Raw genomic sequence first — 17,034 nt, forward strand, 5'->3', positions numbered from 1 at the left:
GGGAGAGAGGCTCAAAGCTGAAAATCATTTGCCCTTAGAGCCACTGTGACCCAGCACTCCCACGCCTAGGCATTTACCCAAGGGAAATGAAAAACTATATTCACACAAAAGCTTGTATGTGAATGTTTATAGTGATTTTACTCATAGTAGCCTAAAACCAGAGAAACAACCCTATGTGGGGCTTACTCCTGTGGGGCATCCCTACTACACCAGTAATAAAAAGGAACAAATAAGTAATACAAATGCACATATACGACTGGGCACAGCAGCTCACGACTGCAATTCCAGCACTTTGGGAGGCCAAGGCAGGCAGATTTCTTCAGCTCACCAGCTGAAGACTATGGAGACCAGCCTGGGCAACATGAAAAAAACCCATCTCTACAAAAAATAAAAAAATTAGCCGGATGTAGTGGTGCATGCCTGTAGTCCCAGCTACTTGGGAGGCTGAGGTGGGAGTGGAGCCTGGGAAGTGGAGGTTGCAGTGAGCCGAGATCATGCAACTGCACTCCAGCTCAGGCAATAGAGCCAGAACTCGTCTCAAAGAAAAAAAGTGGAGGGGGGGGCATAAATGAATCTTAAAAGCAATATGCTTAAGTGAAAGAAGTCCCACAAAGGCATTTCTCATAGAGGCTGAGAGGTCTGAGGTTGAGGGGCTGCATCTGGTGAAAACCCTTTTGCTGGTGGGGACTCTGCTGAGTCCTGAAGCCGCGCAGGGCATCACATCGCGAGGGGCCTGAGTGTGCTAGCGCACGTCTCTCTTCCTCCTTTTATAAAGCCACCAGTCCCACTCCCACGGTAACCCATTAATCCGTTAACCCGTGAGTCCATTAATCTATTAATTCATTTATGAGGACATTATGACAGAGCTCTTATGTCCCAATCGCCTCTTCAAGGCCCCACCTCTCAATACTGCGACATTGAGGATTAAATTTCAAAGCGGATTTTGGAGGGACAGATATTCAAACCAGGGCAATTCCATGTATATGAAATTCTGGAAAAGGCAAAACTATAGGGAGAGAAGACAGATCAGTGGTTGCTGATGCTGGGTGATGAGCCAAGTTGATAAATTAGAGGCTGGAGCAGTTTTATGGAGAGATGGAACTGTCCTAGATCTTGATTGCGGTGGTGACCATACAATATTGTACATTTGTTGAAATCTGTCAAAACAAAGCCTCTGGTCTCATGGAGCTTTCGTTCCATTGAGGGGAGACAGAGTAAATAAAAATTAGGAGCCGGTCGTGGTGGCTCACGCCTGTAATCTCAACAATTTGGGAGGCCCAGGTGGGAGGATCACTCGAGCCCAGGAGTTTGAGACCAGCCTGGGCAACATAGCAAGACCCCATCTCTACTAAAAATAATAAAAAAATTATTTAGGGTGGGGTGGGATGTGCCTGTAGTCCCAGCTACTCCAGAGGCTGAGACGGGAGGATCGCTCAAACCCAGGAGTTCAAGGCTGCAGTGAGCTATGATCATGCCATTGCATTTCAGCTTGGGCAACAGAGTGAGATCTTGTCTCAAAAAAACAAAACAAGAACAACATCAAAAAACAAGAAAACAAAGAAAAACGAGCAATAATGGAACCAAAATTTATTTAGAGGACAGAGCATTTCTTATGCATCCTATCATCCCCTCAGGCGCTCTCATGACATAGGTGCTGTAGTCCCCATTTCACATATGAGGCAACTTAACCCCAGAGAGGTTAAGTGACCTGTGGGAGGCCACACAGCCGGGGCAGAGGAGACAGAAACAGAAGCAACGATATCCGACTGCAGAACTCCTGCTCCCACTCGTGACAATATACTAGTGGCCCAATGCCCTTTCTGGACACCAAAGTAACCCTCACTGAGAAGTGACACCAAGCCACAGTTCTCACTCCAGCCGTGGTGCTCATCAGTGGCCGAACAGATGATCAAGTGAAAAGCGGCAGTGCTTGCCACGCATGGGGGGCCGGCAGGTGGCACCAGAGGGCCGCCCGGCTGCTCTCTTTGCGCCCTAGCCCGCGTAGTTCCCAGTGTGCTCCGGAAGTGACGCGACCGATTCCCTGGGGTGCGTCTTTCCCACCACCAGGCCCCCCCCCCCGCCGCCCCCGTGGTGACTGCGGGATTCCGAGCTGCGCCGGAGCTGAGATTCTAGAGCATTTTTGCCACCCCCACCCCACGCACGTGTTGCAATATCAGAATTTTGCGTGCGGTTTACCCGTGTTTAACCTCTTTGTGTCTCGTTTCTGAATCGTATCCACTTGAGCATCACTAGACTGATCTATTTTAACACTGGTGGGGCGCAGCGAGGTCAGCTATGGGTCCTTCCTCCTTAAAGGGGTGGACAGTTGACTTTGGGCAAACCTCTTCCCCTCTTTGGGCAACAGTTTCCCCTTCTGCAAAATGAGGATTTGGATTGTAGTTTCTAAGTTTAGCTGTGGCGTGCGAATTCCCAGGAGGTAGTTCTTTAAAAATTCAGGTGCTCGGGCGTGGAGTGCAGACCTCTGGGTTTTTGCAAGCTAGCCAGCTGATTCTGATGCACAGGTGGACGTGGGAGACCCTGGATCAGATTGTCCCTAGGGTCCCTTCCGGCTTTAACATCTGTTTCCTTTCTAGGACATGGTTTTAAACTTTAAAATGAAAATGTAAAACTAGGAATGTTGCTGTGAGACCCCTTGGACAAACAGATTTTTGCACTGGGGACAGAACTTGAGCAATTTCTGTCTTGGCCTCACCACTGACGTCCCTTTTTTCCTGTGGGGACAGGATGGACAGATTCCTGGTGAAAGGGGCTCAAGGGGGCCTTTTGAGGAAGCAAGAGGAGCAAGAGCCAACTGGAGAAGAGCCAGCTGTGTTGGGAGGAGACAAAGAAAGCACAAGGAAGAGGCCCAGGAGAGAGGCCCCAGGGAATGGAGGCCACTCAGCAGGCCCCAGCTGGCGGCACATTCGGGCTGAGGGCCTGGACTGCAGTTACACGGTCCTGTTTGGCAAAGCTGAGGCAGATGAGATTTTCCAAGAGTTGGAGAAAGAAGTAGAATATTTTACAGGTAAGCAGAGGGGTGTGTGTGTGTGTGTGTGTGTGTGCATTGAGGGCTTGTTTGGTGCAATTAATGATCGTATGTTTGGAGAAATCTGAACTCAGGATCCATTATTTACTGATGGGTTCACTAATGGATTCATCCAATATTCTCTGAGCACCTCTGGGCTAAGCCCCTTAGGTGCTTAGGACATAAACTTGAAAGAAACTGGATTGCCTGTCCACTAGGAGCTGACAGATGACTCGAGTGAATCTGCCCTTGGCTACTGATGAGTAAGTATCTTCTGGGAAAGTTTACAAAACAAAGTAAAAAAACGTGCTGGGTTCTACTGCAGAGCACTTCAATCAGAATCGCTCCTTGAGTGCAGGCTGACCACTTGTGTGTTTAAAAAGCTTCCAGGTGATTCTCATGGGCGGTCAGAGTTTGAGAATCACTGGTCTCATAGGAGAGATGGCAAATAACCAGGTAATTTCTCCACACCAGTGGTTCTCAGCATCACCTGGTGGACTTGCTGTTGGCAGGACTTGGATTGCTGGGGCCTACCCCTGTGGTTTAGTTTAGTTTCTAAGGAGATTCCAGGTGCTGCTGGTGCCGCTGGTCTGGGGAGCACACATTGAGAACCACACCTCTATCCTGTAATGAGGACACAAGGATCTGGCAGAGAGGCATAGAAAAGCCCACAGGAGGCCAGGCGCGGTGGCTAACGCCTGTAATCCCAGCACTTTGGGAGCCCGAGATGGGCGAATCACTTGAGGTCAGGAGTTTAGACCAGCTTGGCCAACATGGTGAAACCCTATCTCTACTAAAATACAAAAAAAAAAAAAAAAAAAAAAATTAGCTGTGCGTGGTGGTGCATGTCCCAGCTACTCGAGAGGCTGAGGCAGGAGAATCACTTGAACCTGGGAGGCAGAGGTTGCAGTGAGCCGAGATCGCACCACTGCACTCCAGCCTGGGCAACAGAGTGAGACTGTGTCTCAAAACAAAACAAAACAAAAAACGAAAGCCCAAAGGCCAGGCATGGTGGCACACACCTGTGATCCCAGCTACTCTGGAGGCTGAGGCAGGAGGAGCACTTGAGGCCAGGAGTTGAAGTCCAGCCTGGGCAACATAGTGAGAGCCCCTCATCACTTTATTCTTTTATGTTTTGAGACAGGGTCTCACTCTGTCACCCAGGCCGGAGGGCAGGGACACCATCCTGACTCACTGCAGCCTCGTCCGCCTGGGCTCAAGTGATTCTCCCACCTCAGCATCCTAAGTAGCTGGGACCACAGATGTACACCACCAAGCCTGGATAATTTTTAAATTATTTATAGGTCTCACTGTGTTACCCAGGCTGTTAATTGAACTCCTGGCCTTGAGTGATCCTTGCCTTGGCCTCCCGAAGTGCTGCGATTGCAAGCATAAGCCAGCGCGCCTGGCTCACCATCTCTTTAAAAAAAGAAATGCCCATAAGAGACCCCAGCTGTGTGAGCCCCATCTTTCATGGGGTCACATGCCCTTAGTCCCTACAGTTGACAAGCTATCCTAGCCTGTAAACTAACTTTATCGTGCTCTAATTTCAACCTCTTTATTCTGCCCTTACTGTAGTTAAGGCAGTTAAGTTACAGTGTTCACTAAAAAAATGGCCCAGGACCATGTTTCTCTCCTTGTAGGACAAGAGTCACTGTTCTTACATGAACATTTGGGGCAGTTGGCTTGGTGCAGTGGTGCACACCTATAATCCCAGACTTTGGGAGACTGAGGTGGGTGGACCACTTGAGCCCAGGAGTTCAAGACCAGTCTAGGCAACATGATAAAACCCCGTGTCTACAAAAAAAATACAAAAAAAGTTAGCCGGGCATCGTGGCATGCCCCTGTGGTCCCAGCTACTCAGGAGGCTGAGGCAGGAGGACTGCTGGATCCCTGGAGGTGGAGGTTGCAGTGAACTTACAAAAAAGTTAGCCAGGCATGGTGGCACGCCCCTGTGGTCCCAGCTATTCAGGAGGCTGATGCGGGAGGATCGCTGGAGCACGGAAGGTGGAGGTTGCAGTGAGCTGAGATTGTGCTACTGCACTCCAGCCTGGGTGACACAGGGAGACCCTGTCTCAAAGAAAACAAAACAAAACAAAAAGAAAATTTGGGGCAAGCCAAAATGATGATTGAGGAGGGGTTTAAATTGCATGGAATGACAGGGAAATGTTATTCCTTACTTCCCTTTCAATCTTGAATACCCAGGGAGCATCTATGTGGGGCACTGGATTTCTGGTGGTGGCAGTGCGGGTTGGGGGGACATCTGGATTTCTAGAGGGGGGTCGGGTAGAAAGGAACTGCCATGTTTCCTCTGCACAGGGGCACTGGCCAGAGTCCAGGTATTCGGGAAGTGGCACAGTGTGCCCAGGAAGCAGGCAACGTATGGCGACGCTGGGCTGACCTACACATTTTCAGGCCTCACACTGTCTCCAAAGCCCTGGATCCCAGTTCTAGAGCGCATCCGGGATCACGTCTCTGGGGTGACTGGACAGACTTTCAACTTTGTGCTCATCAACAGGTGACACCCTGTCTGTTTAGTGGACTCAATGTTACAAGTCTTCTGTCTCCTCCAAAAGGAAGTGTTTAGGGTTCCACCCTATTTGGTTCATTGGTACAAATCATTTCTTAGTACACTGGGGCTCTAGGAGTGGAATAGCGCCAGCACTCGGTCTTCCTGGAGCTCATCCCGGAGTGGGAAGTGAGAGGTGATTAACTCCTGAACAAACAGCTGAATGAGATAATTTCTTCTCTTTTTCTTTCTTTCTTTCTTTTTTTTTTTTTTTTTTTTGAGACAGGGTTTTTCTATGTTGCCCAGGCTTGGTCTCAAACTCCTAGGCTCAAGCGATCCTCCCACCCCGGCCTCCCAAAGTGCTGGGATTACAGGCGTGAACCACTATGCCTGACCCTAGACAATTTCAGACAGTGATAACCATCTTGCAAAAAATTAAACAGGCCGATTTGACTGAGAATGGCTGAGAGGTTTGCGATTAGGGCAAGGTTTCTCAACGGCAGCACCGTAGACATTTTGGGCCCAGTCACTCGTTGTTGTTGGGGCTGACCTGTGCCTTGTAGGATGTTGAGCACATCCCTGGCCTCCATCCACTAGATTGCAAGTAGTGTCCCCCACCCCCCAATACCTGTCCCCTGGGGCAGAATCACCCTGGTGGAGAACCCTGGGTGGGTTTAAGGGAAGGTCGCTTTAGATGGGGTGGTTAGAGGAGGGCTGAGGCAGTGCGTTTGAGCTGATAACTAAATGGAGAGTGCCAGCCACAGACATCTGGAGGGAGAGCAGAGGGACTCTGGAGAGTCTGTGAAGCAAAAATCTTGGAGGATGGCCGGAAAGCAGTGAATGAGGGAAAGAAGGGGATGGCATGAGCTTAGAGGTGGGCAGGGGCCAGGCTGTGCAGAGTATGGCCTTTGAGTGCAGGGCAAAATCATGTGATAAAGGTTTACATAGATCGGCCAGGGGAACTACAGTAAGACATGATTTTGGCTTTGGATGTCTTCAGTTTTAAAGCACATGAACTGGCCGGGCGTGGTGACTCATGCCTGTAATCCCAACACTTTGGGAGGCCGAGGAGAGTGAATTGCCGAGGAGAGTGAATTGCTTGAGCCCGAGTTTGAGACCAACCTGGGTAACATGGTGAAAGCGTTTCTACAAAAGAAAAGAAATTAGCTAAGTGGGGTGGTGCATACCTGTAGTCCCAGCTACTTGGGAGGCTGAAGTGGGAGAATCACTTGAGCCCAGGAGGCCGAGGCTGCAGTGAGCTATGATTGTGCCACTGGACTTCAGCCTGGGTGATAGAGCGAGAGCCCCTCAAAAATAAGTAAATAATAAATAAGTCACATGAACAAATAGGTCAACAGACCTCTTCAGGGTTGGCTTATCTTAGAGCCCACTGTGGACCTCAAGCCCTCACAGAAACAATGGCAGGTACAGCCGTGCACAGAGTGCTGTTTCACACTGTGAGGAAAACGAGGGCTGGCGGTGCTGGTGAATTTCAGGAGAGGGTTGTTTTTATGCACTGTGCTTGTTTTCTCATTGCAGGTATAAAGATGGCCATGACCACATCGGGGAGCACCGAGATGATGAAAGAGAACTGGCCCCTGGGAGCCCAATTGCCTCTGTCTCCTTCGGTGCCTGCAGAGACTTTGTCTTCCGGCATAAGGATTCCCGTGGGAAAAGCCCCTCCCGGAGGGTGGCAGTGGTCAGGCTGCCGCTGGCCCACGGGAGCTTACTAATGATGAACCACCCGACCAACACGCACTGGTACCACAGTCTTCCCGTGAGAAAGAAGGTTCTGGCTCCACGGGTCAATCTGACTTTCCGTAAAATTTTGCTTACTAAAAAATAAAAACGTTTTTAACAGTTTTTCTCTTTTCTCTTTCCCTCTCGACTCTAAGAGGGAGCTGGCATTTCCCTTACCAACAGGGAACACAGAAAGGTTTAAAGCGTAGGGCTTGTTACGTAACAATGCAGAATTCAGAAAGACGATAAGAACACCAGGTGATTTTTTTCCTAACAAAACGATTATTTTATTGCTATAATACACAGCAGATACAAAAGTACCTTTAGCAAATACATACATCAGCAGTTATGGCAAAACTACTAGTTTAACTTAGGCCAAAAGAAGCTATTTACTTTGAAAACAACTTAAAATTAGAAATCAGATTATTGGGCTGCTACTTAATGCATAATAATTTACAAAATGAAGAAGTCAGGTTAAAAGGCTTTGCACAGGTATTGTTCACATTTACAGCCTTGGCTCAAACCCTGGCCTCCAACCAAAGAAAGATCTGCTTATAACCATATATTCCAAGGCTCAGCCCCTTTTCTCCATCTTTCTTTAGTGGTGGATTTCAAAGAGTTAAGCAGTGGCAGAACAGCAATTACTTAAAGCTACAGCTTTGCAGTACACTTTAAGGTCACATGATTGGGCATTTGTTCCACCAGACTTGGGTAAAACAAGCGTGTTCACTTCAACATCAAAGCCAATGTCTGCATTGGGTGAGTGCAGGACGGACCGTACAGTTCAAGCTGCCCCTTGCACCCCGACGCCCAGAGCCTGGAGAGCCTGCACAGAATATTCTGTTGAGAGCGAGTTACTGAGTCCTCAGGGTGCAGCCAGGCCATGCAGAAGAGTGATCACCTGGGCTTCCTGCACCGTGAGCTGCTGCCAAGGCACTGTTTGGTGTGTCTGCCAGCTCGCCCCCAGCAGAGGAAGTGCGGTCTTAGCCTTACCTCAGACGACCTTTTGGATAGGTCTGATTCCAAATCTTACCTCTGATGAGTCGGTATGAATTAGGCATCCATTTTTTTAAATTAAAAATTTAGCTTAAAACATAGGTACTACTGTGTCATCAAAATTCCTTTGGCCCTGGGCTGCATTCAGAGACTTACCCGAAAAGAGAAGAAAGTGCTCAATATATACTTTTTGTATTAGGTTACTGGAAATGAATAAATTCAGAATATGGACCTAGAGCAACATGACAATACTAGATGCCAGCTGTAGTTATATGTTTTTTAAAAAGTCAAAAGCTGCTTTCTCCTTTTCTTGAAAAGGGCTGAACTTTGGTGGTCATCAAGTCTAACCCTTCACTTCACAAATGAGGAAACTGAGGTTCAGAGAGACTGCAGCCCCATAGTCGGCGCTTCCTAAGCCAGGTGTCAACTCAGGGCAGGGATTGTTTTTTTATACAGCCCCAAGCTCCTACCTGTAAACCTTAAGGGCTCTGCATGGGCAATAAATAAACAGATGAAAGTAACTGTCCACAGTGGATCCTTGTGTAAGAAAGTTTTCCACAGAGCAGAGGAATCAGGTGTTGCAAAGATACAGCTCAGTTCTGGCTATTCACAGAGTTTTATAATACAGTGTAATTACATCTCAGTCCAATATACAAAAGATAAAAGCAACAAGTAAGCTTTTCACTTATAACTGACAAAGTAGTGAAAGAGTTTCCCCAGGGGGCAGGTTTGGCAGATGAGCCTTTACTCCATAGAAAGAATTGAAAGATTAGAAAAGGCATAGAAAAAGGAAGGTGTTCTTTAGGCATCTTTTACCTGTTCTCTTGCTATCCTTTGAGTAGCCTGGAAGGAATATTTCAGAATGGACGTGCTACAAAAGCAATCGAAAGTGAAAGGCACTTTTTCTTCTAAATTGTTGCCTTTAATAATTTCATTAATTCTTGTCAACAATTTTTATGGGCCTGCTTATTAAAAATAAAAGATCTAAGTGGAAACGTTGATTAGACAAACGTACCTCCCCTCTGAGAACACCTAACATTATAGTATAAAAATGGTGGCTTCAAGAATCTGAATTCTTCTAATTACCTGTATCAGATGAGTAAAAAGACACTCCGTACATAATGAATGCTTTCTTAACACAACAGTACCTTCTACACACATGAACAGAACTGTTCAGGGAGCCTGATTTGGTATGAATTGGGGCTGGCTCCCAGGTGAAGCCTGCTATTAGAACACACCGGAAGGCTGGAAGGCTCTTGTGGGGCTGCTTGTACACGCAACAGTACAGTTTTACTTTTTTCCTGGACAGTGCAGAAAGTGCCATCGGCTCTAGCCTTGCAGGAGGGCAGAGTCATTCTTCAGACTTGCACTCCTGGCTCTGGTGCTGCATCCTGGAAAGGACACGCTCGTAGAACAGCAGGTAGGCGCTGGAGGACAGGACCTCCTGCAGGCTGGCCTTGCGGACGGTGTCATCGGAGACCCACAGCCACTGATTGCTGGTTGAGAGAGGGTTCCTGGCAGAAGGTGGGGACCGTCGGTAAGTGACAAAGTGTCCAGAGTGCATGTCTCCATGGTGGACGACAACTGCCATCAGCCGGAAGAGGTATGTGGAGGAGCTGAACGATAGGAACACGTCAGGGGTTCACAATTTTAACAAAAAAGACTTTACAGGCAAAAACAAAAGAATGCTAATGTTAAATAGGGGATCAATACAATGGTAAGTCCATACCACCGAATGCTACACAACTATTAAAATACAGATCTGTATTTACTGGCATGGCAAGATGTACATTCTATGAGTATATGTATATTGTGTATATGTGGATGTTTCTATCAATGAGTGTATGTGTTTATGTATACTGTATGTATGTGTGTTCACATACCCACGTACAACTTTATACAGTGCATGACCCTAAGTGTTTAATTGGCTATCTCTAGGTGGTATCCCAAGAAATTTTAAATTTTCTTTATATTTTATACATACACACATATATACACACATACATATGCATATGTAAATTTTATGTACTTTTAAAATTCTTAGTTTAAAAGTTATTTCCATTTTGGACAAAAATAAATAGGAATGTATAATCATGAAACTTCACCTTAAAATGAAAAATAAACATCTACATTTTCCTTAATTCATTTCTGTGAAAAGCTAATTTGAGAAGCTAAGAGCAGTGGTAGCTCTAAGATGGGGCTTGTAGAGGGCAGCTCACCTGTAGTCGGGAACAACTGGGAGAGGGAAGGGCATCGGCGCTGACAGCGTTGGCAATAAAGACGGGGAGCAGGCGCCATTCATAAAAATCTGTGTTTTGGGGACCCCTGGCTGATTCAGAACTGCAAGAGAAAAAGGCCCAAGTCAATGAAAATTAGCAGTGGCTCTGTAAACAAAACCTGGTTTTGATTACCTTGAAAGTTAACTCCCCATAATGCTACAAAGAAAAAAATCTATTTCATTTGGTATTATATAGATTCATAAAATAATCTGCCCTTTATCCTTAATCTCAAATAGGGATAATCTGTCTTAATCCCAAATAGGAAAAGTGTATCTAGCTCCAGCTTTACGGCCAGCCTGGGATCTTTGAGCTTCCTAGCCCTGTTTGCTAATGGCATGTATCAAAGTTAATCAGTAGCTAATTTACTGGCTTTTGACCTAAACCAAGGTTTCTCAACAGCAGCACCATGATGGTTTTGGCTGGATCATTCTTTGTTGTGGGGGCTGTCCTGTGCATTAGAGGATGTTGAACAGCATCCCTGGTCTCTACCCACTAGACACCAGTAGCACCCCTCCCCCAGTAGTGACAACCAAAAATGTTACTAGACATTGCCCAATGTCCCTAGGGAGGCAAAACTCCTCCAAATTGAGAACCACTGATCTAAGCATTCCATTTTCTTTAATTCTGTCAGCTTCTAAGGAATACCAACATGTACTAGCATTCATACATGTTTATGGGTAGACATAAGATAATTAAGGCCATATTTACATGTCTTTTCCTTTCAAGTGTCATTTTTGGGGGCCGTTACGTACCAAGCAGTTTACTGATGACATTTTTTTTGTTTGTTTTTTAGACAGGATCTTGCTCTGTTGCCCAGGCTGGAGCACAGTGGCGTGATCACAGCTCACTACAGCCTCAAACATCTGGGTTCAAGCAATCCTCCCACCTCAATCTCCCAAAGTGCTGGGATTACAGGTGTGAGCCACCACGACTGGCCCTACTGCTGGCATCTTTAACCACAGCCAGCGTGCTCTCAACATTAGTAAACCTGCACCCCAGCCCAGGAGAGGGGGAAGCTGGGGTGCAGAGGTCTTTGATTTAAAACCAGGGCCAAGGACTGAACCTGAGTCTGTCCCGTACCTCATCTCTTTTCGATGTTAATCTAGTGATTTGATGAGAAAGAGGAAAACACAATCTCCCTGACATGACGAGGTGTCGGGCCATGCAACTGCGGTCATAAAAAGAACAAAGAGTAAGAGACCCTAAATAGGAAAGTATGGGGTGTGAGACAAACCTGACCTAACTGGGGGCGGCAGGCAGGTGATGAGTTCAGGCTGTGAGCCCTTCAAGTGAGTGGGTTTTCCTCATGTCTAACTCTAAAGAACTCAGTGTGTCACATGAGACACCTTTAGAAAATGGCCCAACATGGCATTCTAGGGCCAGTTCTCCTTTATGGTGTTTGCCCTTGGACCAATCATTCAACCCCGTGGAGCCTCCACGTTCTTATCAGTAAGACCGGCGATAATAGCTACCTGGCTTAACTGAGACCTCAGCTGAGGGCAGTAATGGAATCAGATACATAATTCAGTACAGAAGTCATTTCAACCCCCAGAAGAGGCTCAGTGATCTTTAGCCAGGACATGTCCTCCCTACATTTCCTGTACTGACAGGAAATGACACGACCGAAAAAAGAAAAAAAAAATTCACTGGAATGACGTGAGCCAATGATTATATCATTTAGCAGAAAAATCAGAAGGCAAGGCTGAAATTTTAAGCGTTTCTCTCTGTACTTTTTCATCTGTAATATGGTTTTAAAAACGATACATCTCACTGCTACATAATTTTAACCTCTTCTAAGAAATCTTCCCTCTTCCACCCCCAATCCTGCTGTTCTCAAGAGTTTAAGCAACCATTGTACCAGCCTTGTGCTCATGTCATAAGGGACCCAGAGGTGGTGATGCCAAACTGCTTTTCTCTGTGCTGAAAATTCCTGCTGCATCGGCTACTCGCGCGCACACACCTGGTGTGGGGGCTCCTGGCCCATCCTGCAGCTCCAGTGTAGGCCCTGGGTTCTTGTTCAGTTTAGGGTTGGGTTGACTAGGTTTATGTCCAAGGAGGTGGTACTTGTAAATGTCCATCATCAGAAACTCATTGAACTGCACGTGCTCGTGCCGCTTCAGAGGCGTACCATGGCTGGACCAGCTCAGCCGCTGTAGGTGGATGCACAGACACTGAGGAAGCTGCGGGTGGAAAAGAAACCGGGAGAACCGAGTTGTTTCAGGGGCAGGACACACGGAGTCCTCAAAACAAAGCCAACAGGGTGTGTGGTGTGGGCTCACCTTCCCTAGTTTTAACTGTTTAACAAAAGTGGTCCTCTGGTGTTCCACCTTTTCCCCGTTCAACGTTCCCTTGGCTTCAATCTGAAATAAAAGAAACATTTCTGGGCCGGGCGCGGTGGCTCACGCTTGTAATCCCAGCACTTTGGGAGGCCGAGGCGGGCGGATCACGAGGTCAGGAGATCGAGACCATGGTGAGACCCCGTCTCTACTAAAAATACAAAAAATTAGCCGGGCGTGGTGGCGGGCGCCTGTAGTCCCAGCTAATCGGGGAGGCTGAGGCAGGAGAATGGCGTGAACCTGGGAGGCGGAGCTTGCAGTGAGCCGAGATCGCGCCACTGCACTCCAGCCTGGGTGACAGAGCAAGACTCTGTCTCAAAAAAAAAAAAAAAAAAAACATTTCTCTGCAGAAATGCCTAAAATAGGACAGCTTTGGAGTGCTGCAGACCACAGTGGTGTTATAGTGGCACACAATTGGCACTTGACTGCTACCTGCTGAAATGAACTCAGCTGCCCAGTTATTTGTGAATTGTTTTCCCTGATCCCTCTTAGTCATTAAATAACAGAAACAGTGGAGGGAAGAGAACATGAAGAACGAACACTGATGCTCTGACACTGGCATATCATCTATTAATTGTTCTCTGTCTTCAAAAATTCTGTTCCATACAGTTCCTCTGGAGTCAGAGAGGAAAACTCAGTTACTTAGGGGAGTCAGGCAGGTAGCATAGGTTAAAAGGAAGGGTGTAAAACAAACGGGATTGGAGGCAACTGCAGCAAACTGGAGAGGGCACATCTCATCTCAGCGTGACAGTTTATTCTTTAAACACTGCGCATGAAACAAAACTCATCTGGGAAAGAGATTTGGTCCATGAGCTGCCAATGTCCAAACCAAGTTAGGGAGAAGTAGAAGTGGCTGAAAAGACCCACTGGGTACAGTCAGAAGAGCTCAGGGTCACTGGTGTGAGAGGCGCTACATCAGCACACACAGGCCAGCTGGGGATGACATGTGGGGTTCAATGCATACCTTTGTACAGTTGTCACACACAACATCCCGCACTGATTCTGATGAGATGAAGTGGTGTAGGCAGTGGTCCAGGGTCAATGGGTGACCCTACAGCATGAGAAGAAGAAAATTACTACAATTCAAAGGACAGCTATACTGAAACTGTTAGCAGATGGCAGTGTGAAGACCAGAGCTTTATTTTGATGTATGCAGGCAATAAAGTTTTATAGTCACAACTGGATGTTTCCTGGACAAACATGGGGCTCAAAGCACCCTAGACTGCTACTACTGACAGATTCTAGAGCATAAGGATGTAACTGCACGAACATGTGGACTTCCATGCTGTTTTAAGTATCTTTGAATTTGAGGTTAATGTCTGTGTGTGTGTGTGTGCACGCGCACGTGTGTGTGTATGTATTCAAAAAGCCAAAATTTATGGAGCAAAAGAAAAACAATTCATTTTCCTCTCTCCCATAATCATGCCACATATTAAAGTTAAGATGGGGTTCAACCAACCATGAATCTGAATTACACATAGTGCCTGAGCCACATAAAATGCCTCAAAGCCCTTTCAGATTGAAATGTCTCTGAAATAGACTCCAAATAAACCATAAATCAGTACATACCCATGTGGCGGCTGGAATACTTAGTGAAAGGCTATCAAAGGTATCAAATCGAACAGGACTCTGAAACAAATGTTGCAGAAAATCCAGAAAAGATTTAGGCTTAGTTCAAAGTTTTAAAGATCCAAGATATGTGACTATGAAACAGTTTAATACTGAGATGCCCAACATTAACATAGTAAAATATAATGTACTTAGTTAGAATCAAATTCTATTAAAACATATTAAAACAACCTTGTACACATAAGAGGTACAATAATACTAAAGAATCTCTTGGAACAACTGAAAGATTAAATACCTGACCCAGCAATAATTTTGGGATTTTAAGGAAATAACCATGGGCATAACTACAAGGATATTCATCAACATTATTTATAATAGCAAAAATTTGAATACAGTCAGCATCACTTAACAATGGGGATACAGTATGAGAAATGCATCCTTAGGTAAACATCATCATCATTGTGTAAACATCACAGAGCACACTTACGAGAACCTAGATGGTGCATCCTACTACACACCTAGGCTATACCATCTAGCTACTGCTCCTAGGCTATCAACCTGTACAACAAGTTACCGTACTGAATGCTGTAAGCAACTGTAACACAGTGGGCAGTACTTGTATATCTAAACATAGAAAAGGTACCGTACAAATAAAGTATTATAATCTTACGGGACCACCATCATATATGTGGTTTGTCATTGACCAAAACATCATTATATAGCACATGACTGTAGCACATGACTCTAGCAAATGGTTTAATAAATTACATAGCATGTCCACAGAATGAAACACTATGTTAAACAAAATGTAGAAGAACGTATGATCATGTGGAAAGATGTTCATGTTAGATTATTCATTGCAAAAAAGCAGACGATGAAGTAGGGTGAGAGAGTTCCTGCTTTTGGTGATGGCAGAGGCACTTGGGTAGATTAACCCTTCTTGAGATAACAATTGTAAAGTTTGGAACAAAACAAAACAAAACCGTTTGAATGAACAGAGAGCTACCAAAAGCAGGCAGAAATGGAAAAGAAGTCAACTGCTGGAAAAACAGAACTCTGTGGGCGAGATTTGTGTGTTTGTGGCTTTTCTTCCTGGTTGATGTGGTGCTGGGTGGTGAAAAGCAGCATCCTACAGGATTGAGTGGTCAGATGACAGAGTTCAAGAATCAGGGCTGGTGGAGAGACCAGGGGAAATGCCAGGAAGAAAGGAGACACAGAGGGGATGAGCCCCAAAGTTTATACCTAAACTCTGTTCAATTCCAGGGCTGATCCCTGAACCACACGTGCACAGGGGGAAACTCCAGGGAGCCTGGCAAAAAGTAGCAGCTGGAAGCTAAAAAAACTGAGCAGAGATTTTGCTGCCCAATGTAGGGGAGACAGAGTTGAGTTTGAGCCCAGCCAGGTTAACTGCAGGCCAAAAGAAAATTAATTTTTCTTCATAGATATGTAACAGAATCCCTACTCTCTATGTCTCTACTATCATGTTAAGTATACAATAAAAAATTACTAAACATAAAATACAAAGAAGTCAGCACACAAGGACCTCACAGATGTATCATAAATATGCTCAAGGATGTAAAGGAAAATATACAGTGACAGTGAATGAACAAATTGAGAATCTCAGAACAATGGAAACTATTAAAAAGAAGGCAATGGAAATTCTATAACTAAAAACAACAGTGACTACAATGAAAAATTTGTTGCACAGGCAAACAGATGGGAGATGAAAAAACAATCAGGCCAGGTATGGTGGCTCACACCTGTAATCCCAACACTTTGGGAGGCTGTAATGGAAGGATCACTTGAGCCCAGGAGTTCGGGACCAACCTGAGCAACACAGTGAGACCCCTGTCTCTACAAAAAATAAAAAAAAATTAGCTGGGTGTGGTGGCACACACCTGTAGTCCCAGCTGCTCGGGGACTAAGGTGGGAGGATAACTTGAGCCTGGGAGGTTGAGGCTGCAGTGAGCTATGATCACATTATTGCAATCCAGCCTGGGTGACAGAGCTAAGACCCTGTCTCAAAAGAAAAAAGAAAAAAGAAAAAGAAAAAAAGAGAAAAAAGAATCAGTGAACGTGAAGATAAGTCAATAGAAATGATCTAATTTAAAGAACACACAGAAGAAAGATTGAAGAAAATTGAACAAGACCTCAGTGACCTGTGGGCCAACATTAAGTAAAATAACAAGTGAAAAATGGGCATAAAATCTTTGTTGAAAAAATAGTGGCCAAGAATTTTCAAATCTGGTTAAAAAAAGTACAAATTTAAGAAACTCAGCCAACCCCAACCAAACAGGATAAATAAGATAAATACTAAGAAAACCACATCTATGTGCAGCATGAACAAAAATAAAGAGAAAATTTTATAAGCAGTATAAGCAGAAGAAAAAAGAAATGACAATTTACATAAAGAAGAATGATATAAATGACACTAACTGAAAAAATGGAGGCCAGAAGACAATAGAATAATGTCCTTAAAGTGATGAATTTAAAATAAACCAAAGCAAAACCACGGCAACACTGTCAACCCAAAGTTCTATATCCAGCAGTAGTATTCTTCAAAAATGAAGGCAAGACAAA

At 45.4% G+C, this 17,034-nt stretch overlaps 2 protein-coding genes across 6 annotated transcripts in view; one reads left to right on the forward strand and one right to left on the reverse strand.

Moving 5' to 3' along the window:
- Positions 1 to 1,983: 1,983 nt before the first annotated feature.
- ALKBH2 (alkB homolog 2, alpha-ketoglutarate dependent dioxygenase) lies at positions 1,984 to 7,397 on the forward strand. 4 transcript variants are annotated; one of them, XM_032168763.2, is made up of 4 exons: positions 1,984 to 2,046; positions 2,745 to 3,025; positions 5,345 to 5,543; positions 7,074 to 7,397. In XM_032168763.2, the coding sequence occupies exons 2-4, from the start codon at positions 2,746 to 2,748 to the stop codon at positions 7,378 to 7,380; spliced, it is 786 nt and encodes a 261-aa protein (XP_032024654.1). In that variant the 5' UTR covers positions 1,984 to 2,046; position 2,745; the 3' UTR covers positions 7,381 to 7,397. The 4 variants fall into 4 exon arrangements, with proteins under 4 accessions (XP_032024654.1, XP_032024653.1, XP_032024651.1 ...); XM_032168762.2 differs by lacking the exon at positions 1,984 to 2,046 and adding an exon at positions 2,097 to 2,288; XM_032168760.1 differs by lacking the exon at positions 1,984 to 2,046 and adding an exon at positions 2,295 to 2,437.
- Positions 7,398 to 7,537: 140 nt separating this feature from the next.
- The window catches only part of USP30 (ubiquitin specific peptidase 30), a 35,456-nt gene continuing 25,959 nt past the window's right edge, over positions 7,538 to 17,034 (reverse strand). For both annotated transcript variants that reach the window (XM_032168768.2, XM_032168767.2), the window contains exons 8-13: positions 14,455 to 14,514; positions 13,850 to 13,936; positions 12,829 to 12,909; positions 12,510 to 12,729; positions 10,490 to 10,610; positions 7,538 to 9,886 (exon numbers count right to left, since the gene is read on the reverse strand). In XM_032168768.2, the coding sequence (XP_032024659.1) occupies positions 9,622 to 9,886; positions 10,490 to 10,610; positions 12,510 to 12,729; positions 12,829 to 12,909; positions 13,850 to 13,936; positions 14,455 to 14,514 (834 nt within the window). In that variant the 3' untranslated portion in view covers positions 7,538 to 9,621. The remainder of the gene's footprint in view (positions 9,887 to 10,489; positions 10,611 to 12,509; positions 12,730 to 12,828; positions 12,910 to 13,849; positions 13,937 to 14,454; positions 14,515 to 17,034) is intronic.

Source organism: Hylobates moloch, unplaced genomic scaffold (genome assembly GCF_009828535.3).
Source record: "Hylobates moloch isolate HMO894 unplaced genomic scaffold, HMol_V3 SCAFFOLD_12, whole genome shotgun sequence".
Lineage (NCBI taxonomy): Eukaryota > Metazoa > Chordata > Mammalia > Primates > Hylobatidae > Hylobates > Hylobates moloch.